At 45.5% G+C, this 8,821-nt stretch overlaps 1 protein-coding gene across 1 annotated transcript in view; it reads right to left on the minus strand.

Moving 5' to 3' along the window:
- The window catches only part of EPHA1 (EPH receptor A1), a 32,858-nt gene extending 24,628 nt beyond the window's left edge, over positions 1-8,230 (minus strand). Inside the window, exons 1-2 of the mRNA XM_039717729.1 lie at positions 8,164-8,230; positions 5,017-5,084 (exon numbers count right to left, since the gene is read on the minus strand). Coding sequence (XP_039573663.1) covers positions 5,017-5,084; positions 8,164-8,230 — 135 coding nt within the window. The remainder of the gene's footprint in view (positions 1-5,016; positions 5,085-8,163) is intronic.
- Positions 8,231-8,821: the final 591 nt, after the last annotated feature.

Raw genomic sequence — 8,821 nt, forward strand, 5'->3', positions numbered from 1 at the left:
TTGTATAAGCTCCTTTAAAGATGGCTCAGGTGGAATCCCACACAGGGATGGGGCAATTATGCCTTGATGATGATCAAACCTGCTTGGAGAAAAGAAACTGCAGGAGATGGCAGCCTGAAAGTCATGTGAGGAGCTGGCAATATTCAGGTCAAGCAAAGAGAAGCCAGAAACTAGGCCTTGGAAACAATGGAAATAACCTTTTGAGAAATAAATAATGGGAATTTTTTCCTGCAGATCTGCCTCTGAGATAGTGAGAAACACAGTTCAAAGCAAAGGTTCATCCTTCGAGGACACAACAGGCAACAAAAGATGTAAAGCCTTTTCTTTCTAATTGCTTTGCCTGCAAAATCACCAGTATTTTAGTTGATAATAGATAATAGAAGTTGTTGTGTTTGGGTTTTCTGTTTGTTTGGTTGGTTGGGTTTTAATATTATTATTATTTTAAATAGCCTGTTAGTCTTCTTGGAGGACCATGCTATAGGCAGGTTAATCTCCAAGCTCCAGCTGACTTGTGCTGCTTTTGTGTTGACTCAAGGAAGTTCAGTGAACCTTGTCCACTCATTGAACAGCTATAAAAGAGTGAAGCAGCTTGCTGGAGCTGCCAGGCAAAAGGGCTGTCACTACCCCAGTGCCCTAGCAGCCGTGGTGATGAATGTCATGGCTGTACAGCATCTTCAGCTCACAATGTGCTCTTTTCTCCCCTTCAGGTCACAACACTGAGTGCACTGGCCAAGATTGTTACTTGGGTCTCTGGCAGTGACTCCTTTCTAGGCTGCCTAGTTGGTGGCTCATGCAATCTGGCCTTCCCTACAGCTATTAATTTACACTTCAGTCGTTCTCATCTCACTGGTTTGTATTCCTCCTTCTCACACTTCTGAGTAAAGTTTATCTGGATATGCATAACAATTTTTTTCCTTGTCTACCAAACTGACACAAAATAATTAATTTTCAATTAACAGGATATCATCAACAAATATCTCTCCATCAGTCCACAGATCAACAGCAGCAGGTCATGTCAGGATACAACCCTGAAGCCAGAGCTGTTCTCATTTCCAGGTGATTGTTGACTTTACTAAGCATATTTCCCTTATTTCTATATAGATCCTGTTCACTCGGGGGAGCTAATCCCCTGTGCCTGGTACTTAACTGAGAGCAATGAGGTGTACACTGCTACTCTACTCCAGCTTCAGAGGTGATGGCACTCCTCTGAGTTAGCTCCTAAAGGACATGCGTGAACAACAGCAGTGGGAAGACATGCACAGAGCAGCTTTTCTGATGGCTGTTTTCCACACCGTCTTTGGATGATACAAAAAGCTGACTGGCTGAGACTCTTCCAAGTAAGACTATCTGAGTAAGAGATCATCAAGTCTGACTAAGTGATCATCAAGTCTGACTCAGTGAACTGCCCAGTTTTAATGAGATAGGAGTGCTGTGCTGGAATGCTTGCAGGTGGAAGGCTGTGTGCCCCATAGCACTATTTCCTTCGTGACCAGGACTATCTGTCTGACCAAGAAGTGGTGGAACAGAAACCAGCCATCAGCTGATACTGAAATCTGGGACCGCTGAGTCTGGTGGAACACAACCTCACCTTGCTAGGACCTGAAGGCACGCAAATGTTATGGTGTGGTCAGTGATATAGAAGTTGCTGACCGGTCTCAGGTACTTGATCTAGTCTATTACCTAAAAATTTATCAGTGTAGAATTTGAACTATGCCTGGACTTTAATACAACAACAACAACAGCATAAAAAAAAATCTGGTTTTTTTTGGTTTAATCAAATTGTATTCACATATCTTTGGCATCTGCTGTGGTCATAATTAAACTTTCCATGGAACATGAGGTGCAGAACTCAGAACTCTTGTTCCTGAACAAGAATCACATAATTTCCAAAGTTTTCAAGTGATTTTGTAATTAGTGGCTATTCTTTGATAGCCTTTGGGATACTAAGGACAGTTAGGCCACTGGTATTACATGCCTGTCCTTACTCTTGTTTAAAGGTAGACTTTGGGAAAGCTGAGTAGGGCCGTGCACACTGGGAAAATGGTAGAAAGCTTGAAACTGATAGCAATGATTTGAAGTATGTGTGGAAGCAAGGAAGAGTAGGAAACAGGCAGGAAAATAATTATGTCCTCCTCCTCACTTTGAATAAAAGACTGAGAACCACAGCAGCCTGGAAAGGAGACTAAGAAAGACATAACCTTTAATAATGCTATGATCCAAGCAGGAATGTAAGTTGGGAAAAATAACTCCACAAAGCAGCTACCAGCTAAGACCTGTGCCTTGCCAAACTTTTAATATGTAATGAATATGGCACAATTTGGCAGCAGAGGAGTTCATGTGATTCCTGAAATAACATACGTCCGATTTTAAGAATGAAGTCACCGTGAAAAAGGACCCTTTTACAAGCAAAGACAGCTGTAGAACTGATGAAAGCATATCTCCCAAGAAAATGTAGCAGCTAAAAAAAAAAGAAGCGTCTTTAATTTACAATTCATTCAACAATATAGAGAAAGTCATATTGAGAAGCCCAGTGTGCAGCATTCTCCAGCACAAATGGCTTGGAACTTAAGTAGTCACATGAGGTACTCATGGGAGTATGACTGGATTGTGCAAATACTATTCACATACACAAAAATTGGAAATTAGATAAAAAATTGGATAAAAGGAAAATTTCAAGATAGGCCCACAAGCTGGGAGTGAGATAATCACAGCATTAAAGACAAATATTGGATTGCTCAGTATGTTGTATTGTAGGCGTACATAAACTGATACAGAAAATCCATAGGAATAGATATTACATAAAATTATGAAAAAAAATCAAAACATAAAGGACCTTTTCTGCCTTGGCTAAAAATTCAAGCTCAGAATTCTAACAAACAAATAATTCTAAATTATCACACAAATGCAAACATTTAGGAGGGAAAGGACTTTTGGTTCTCTACTCCAATCCCCTGCTCAGAACAAGGCTGACTTCAAAGCCAGGCTGGGATGGCTTAGGGCCTTTTCTATTAAAAGCAAAATACAAGAGGAAAACATAATCCCTCATCACAATCTGTTCACAGCTGATGCAATTATATTTGAAAGCAAATTAGTGATTCATAACTTTTTATAATGTCATTTTACAAACTGCCAAGAAGCAGTGCCACTATACCTGATAAGTGAATTTGTTCATGATTGGATTTGAGAGGTTGTTTTTTTTTTTTTTTTTTGAAGTCTCAGTGGTATCTGAAACCAGGCTGTTTGTGCAGCATGAGGAATCTTAAAGAAATGTGAGAGCAAGCAAGTTCTATACTCCTGACACCTTCAAAGTGGCCATCATTGGCTCTCTAATGTATATTAAAAGCTGGAAATCTACTACTAGTACTGTAACACACCTCTCCATGCCCACCTGGTGTTGCTGTGGCAGAACTTCAAAGCCAAAAAAGAATTATCAAGGAATACGTTAGAGGAGGGGGGTGGTGGGTGGTAAGGTAGATAAAAGGGGTTTGTAGGAGCTACAGTCTGCCTCTTTAAAAGCCTAGTTTCCAATAGTAGCCCAAAGTGAATGAAACCCTTTTTAAATAGCTACTACAAAGCAAGCTAGTACAAACCTTTTAACAAATAAAACTCTACAGACACTTTACTTAAAGTACAGAGACTTTCACTCAAAGACCACCCTTGAGCTTAGGCAAGATGCTGGCAAATGTGCTGCAGAAGTTCTGAACTATGGAAGCACAGTGTTCTCAGGCTGAGCCCGTGTGTTAATGGGAGCATTGTCTGGCCCGGATACAGCCACGGTCTGACCATGAAAAAACCACACCTGGCAAGCCACTTCATCCTCTGTCATTGGCTACAAGTGAGGAGAAAACAAAGGTGTAGTTCCAGCTCCACAGACTTAGCCAGCCTCTTCTGGGCTATGCCTCGGGGGCCTTGTCCATATAAAGCATGAAAATTCCCCACAGCAAATTCCTCCTCTGTGCGATAAGTATATTGACACAAATCCAGCTCACTGATGGGAGATCTCTGGCATCTGAGGTTAGGTACAAGTAGCAGTGTTATGTGAAGTACACCCTTCAGCTCTGTGTGCAACACAGCTCAGACGTTTCCATCCTGTTACTAATCAACCTAGTCAGATTATTCAGTACTAATCTTGGCACTTGCTACAAACATAAGAGCACGGGTGAGGAACTGAAACTGCGTATTAACATATGTGCTAACTACCAAAATGTAGTCCCTAAATTCCCTTTCCTTTGTGCCTTCCTTCCAGCACACCCACAGCACCGCTGCTACAGAGGAAACCACCTTCACTGATGTAGATTGTGACATCAGAGAGACTGCCCAACTATGCTTCATACAAAATAGGTGTACTTGCATAAAAATAGCTGAGAGTTCAGCTGTCTTTCAGGTTCCATTGTTGCAGTGGTTTCAGGAGTACATTTTGAAGCATTTTCATCAACTCAATTTTACAGTCACAAAACAAAGGGAAATTCCACTCTCATTGTCAGCTGTGTGGACCAAACACCACAGTTTGGTGTAAAATCCGAGAACCTTGCAGCCCACCCACACAGGCAGATTGCTGCCCCATGAGTTAACAGGTATTTCTTCAGTCAGCTGCTGAATTAAAAAACCTGTAATGTATTTCTAATTTCTCGAGAGACTGAGACAGAAATACTTTTGTTCTGCCTATTTTCCTGGGACAAAAAAATGGATGAGATTTATGTGCAGCATAACAGAATAAAAAACTGGGGGATTATTTGATTTTTTAAATTTTTCTTCATTACTTTATTACTTCATGTAAACAGTATATTTCAAGGATATGTCTAATCATACTGGAAGTCAATAGGCATCAGTCCTTAAAAAGCTAGCTAGGGGTGAGGCTGCACAAGTGAAGGGAGGCTTTTAAAGCCTAAAATGTCCAGGAGGTGGTGGAGCCTCAGGAGCTCAGTTTCCACAGGTAGGGTGAAATTTCAACACGGTTATATTTTTCCATCATTTAGTACTGCCAGTGGCTCCCCTTCCTTGAATGTGGGTACTCACCCCTACTTCCGGAGGGTCGGGAAGCCAGCCCAGTTCACCCTGTGCAGTGCTTGTGTCAAGTAGATCCACTGAAAACCAGAAGAGAGGGAAAAAAAAAATAAATCGGCGACCCAGCTCATACGGCCCACGGAATAGTTTCATCCTTTGTTTTGTCAAAGAAGGTAAAGCCTGCATTTCCTCTCTCAAACCCTTTGAAATCTTTCAAAAAGCATGACTAGAGGAGGGACGGAAAGATACCAGACAGGGCAGTTAGTCAGGAGTTAAAAGTTTTTACTAATATATGAGACCCCCCCCCGCTTTCTATACACATCCAAGAAACCGCAACCCTGACAAATTTTATCACTTCCTAAAACTGTCCCAAAAAGGAAGAAGGAGGCTGAAGCCTATTCAGATGGGTACCCGGCATTAGCAGCTGAACACATATTTCCTTTAAATAGGAAGGCAGCAAACTAAATGGCTGAAGAGTACGGCAATCAAATAAATTACCAACACAAAAGATCAATCAGTGTCGCCTGGAGGGACTATTCAGTACTTGAAACACGGTGGGAAAGTACAGAGTCAGTGTGAAGTTGTAGAAGGGACTTTCCATTGTCACAGTACCCAAAAGCCCGGAGATGCATCACTTGTGCAAATTGATGAGCCCCCCACTTCTAACTCAGGCTGTCCACCAGCTGACGATGGCCTAGAAATCGTTTAACCCTCTCCCAACTTGCCGACTTTTTTGGCCGGGACATCAAGAGAGAGAAATGGTTCCGGCCATAGCATGGCCACCTCCTGCAGAATTGCACGGCTGCTTTAAGCCTTGCTCCTGGAGTCGTGTGACAAAAGAGAAATCATCGGTATATTCACTTTTAGCCGTCAAATGAATTTGAAAATAGGATCACAGTTTGGCCTAGTCTTGATCTGAAGACGTGTTTAAAAATGTGTCACTTTGTAGGCAAACATTGAGATAGCAGAGGAGTTGGAATAAGACACACTGTGGGATATGCAGCTTCGTGCCGGCCTTTGGGTTTGCCGGTGCTGCCAGAACAGACTACTGGTTTCTGTGCACCTATCGAAGTCCCAGCTTGGGAACATAAGAAACAGAAAAATTCTTTGGATTCCCTTTTAGATTCTTGTGGGTGTATTCAGAGGGGTCGTTTCTGAACATCTCAGAAAAGAATCTGGGGGTGAAAGGTAGGAGTGGGGAGATTTTTAAATGGCATTTAAATAACCAGGTTTCCTTCCCCTCATCTGACTCTTTTACAGACACTCCCTGCCAACTATAAGTAATAGTGTAAAGTGCAGATCAGCAAGAGTACTGTGGAATGAGTAAGCAGGCTGTGGGCCCAGAATCAGAGATAAGAGGGATTTCGCTGCTGTTCTCACCTCTGAAACACCCTTTCAGGATTGGGAGAAGGGAAAAGCAAGAATCCAGGTTTTGCAAGTTCCAAGCGCTCACAGTATGGTCATATGGCAAAACCTTCCTAGCCACAGACTCCCTGTCCAGACAAGGCTCCTCATTCACTTCCCCTCTACTTTCAATCTCTTTATTTGAGATAATATTCTTTTGTGGTTAGCTCCAAAAGCTCAGAGGGTGAGGTAGCCTGTCCTGCCAGAACCATAACCCAGATAAAATCTATGCCATCCCATCCTCTTCAGGAGTGAAGCAGCATTGTGAGAGCGGCTGCATGGCAAGCTCTAGCAGAGCAAGGGAAAAGGAACTTGGAAGTGGCTGGGACAGGAACCTGGCAGAGCCCTTGTGCCACGCTCTGCACCGCCAGCAATGGCAGCTCCTTCAGCTGCTGTGTGCCCACTGGAGGGACAAAGCCCACTGGCAAGAAGTACTTCTCAAAGTGAATCCCACAACAGGGATTCTCCACGGAAAGGATGATTGAGTCAGTAAGACTACAGAAGCAGAGGAATAAAGTCCTCAGGGACTACTAACTCTGGTCCACATCTTTGCTGCTAGGAGTCTCATGTGGCTGCCCAGCCACAGGGGAGGACGTGTCGCCAAAAAGAAGAAAGGCTTCAGAGGACGCCTGGAAAATGAGCTGTTTCCCTGAGAGACAAGTTAAGGAAGAGTGGATCACAGACACAGTCCAAACGAGACGGCTGAGATGGGGGAGAAGTGGGCAGACAGGTCCCTGACTGTTACTGCCAACTACTGGTCACACTTCTGGAAACCGAAGCCTGCGCGGTGCCACCCGGTATTACTTCTCACCCAGGCTGGCCTTCTGCACTACGTCTGCCAGCTGCATTCACAACCTAGCTGATCCTTAGTGGAAACAGGCTTGTCAAGGACCCTTTAAAAGATCACTGAGTACAGAATCAGAGCTGAGTCCATGGCTGAACTGCCAGTTATGACAAAGTCCCCTCAATTCAGAGCCTGCAGAAGCGAAGGAGGATTGTCCTTGGGATGGAAAAGCCCCAACACCTCTTGCTGTACAAAACAGAAGTCCCTAGCAGGGACTGACTGCAGGAGGAGGTAGGAAACAGAGATTTACACTTCCCTCACCTCTCTATTGAAAGTTACCATTCTCCCATGTTTCATAACCACTGTGCAACTACCAAGATGGAAGGGAAAAAAAATCACTACATCTAATAAAAGGGAGTAAGTGGTACAGGGAAGGGAAACATGGAAGGCTAAAGAGGTGGAAGAGGAAATTTTAAAGCCCAGCTCCGTCTACCAGGAGTAGGGTAGGTAAAAGACTCTGATAAAATTACTGTCTGGTTGCTCACAAGGGTTAACTCCTAGGAGGGCTTCCTGAGGAAACTGCGGGGGTGTTGCCAGAGGAGGGGAGAAACTTTCTGAGTTTGTGTTTAAACTTGTTATCTGCAAGGCCGTGTTTGAGGGGAACAGGGGCAGAACTCACTTGGATCACTGGATACGCCGGGGCATTTCTGCTTCAGCTAGGAGGAGGTGAAGGAGAGCGAGAACATACCTGGGCTCGCTCACTGAGCCACCGCGAGATTCGGATGGGATTTGCCAGGCCGTGGTGTCCCCACACCCGGCTGTCCTTCCCTGACCCCCCCGTCGCTCGGAGGTGTCCTTGGAGCCCCAGACGCGTGGGCCAGGTCCCGTTCCCTGCCCCTTAACGAGGTCGCTCTCGCTGCGTGCCCCAGCCCAGCCCTCCAGGCAGAGGGACCGGCGGGTCCCACGCTTACCTTCTTTGCCGTGCGCCTCGGGAGGAAGGAGAGCCCAGAGGAGAAGGAGCCCGAGCGAGAGCTCCATCCCGCCGCTGCAGGTGCTCAGCCCCAGGCTGGCCGGAGAGGGGGCCCGGCTCGCAGCCCCCGCCGGCTCCGGCCTCCGTGCCCGGGCTGCTGCGGGCAGCGCATGGGCCTCTCCCGCAGCCTCCCGAGCGCGGCGCGCACGTTGCACAAGCGCCCGCCTGGCCCACGGTGGTGATGAAAGATCAAGGCGAGTGGGTGGAGAAGCCTTACTGCTTTTACCTGTTCTAAGGGGCTGGTCACAGACTTCCCATCTGGCAGGCAAATAAACCCACCTTAAAGGCAGCCACCTCTTTCCTGGGAGCCTCCCTCCACCTTTGCTCCACTCCCGTAAGAGGCTCCCGATTGCCACCTCCTGGGCAGCCCTCGCCATCCTTCCCGGCCCCGGCAATGGCTTTAAACTGAAATTTTAGGAAGAAATTCTTCAGGGTAGTGAAGTACTGGGACAGGTTGCCCAGGGAGGTTGTTGCTATTCCATCCCTGGAAGTGTTCAAGGCCAGGTTGGATGGGACCCTGGAGCAATCTGGTCTAGTGGAAGGTCTAGTTCCAACCCCCATGGCAGGGCAGTTGGAAATAGATGATCTTCCAGGTCTCT

The sequence above is a fragment of the Passer montanus genome, unplaced genomic scaffold, assembly GCF_014805655.1.
Source record: "Passer montanus isolate IOZ18808 unplaced genomic scaffold, ASM1480565v1 scaffold39, whole genome shotgun sequence".
Lineage (NCBI taxonomy): Eukaryota > Metazoa > Chordata > Aves > Passeriformes > Passeridae > Passer > Passer montanus.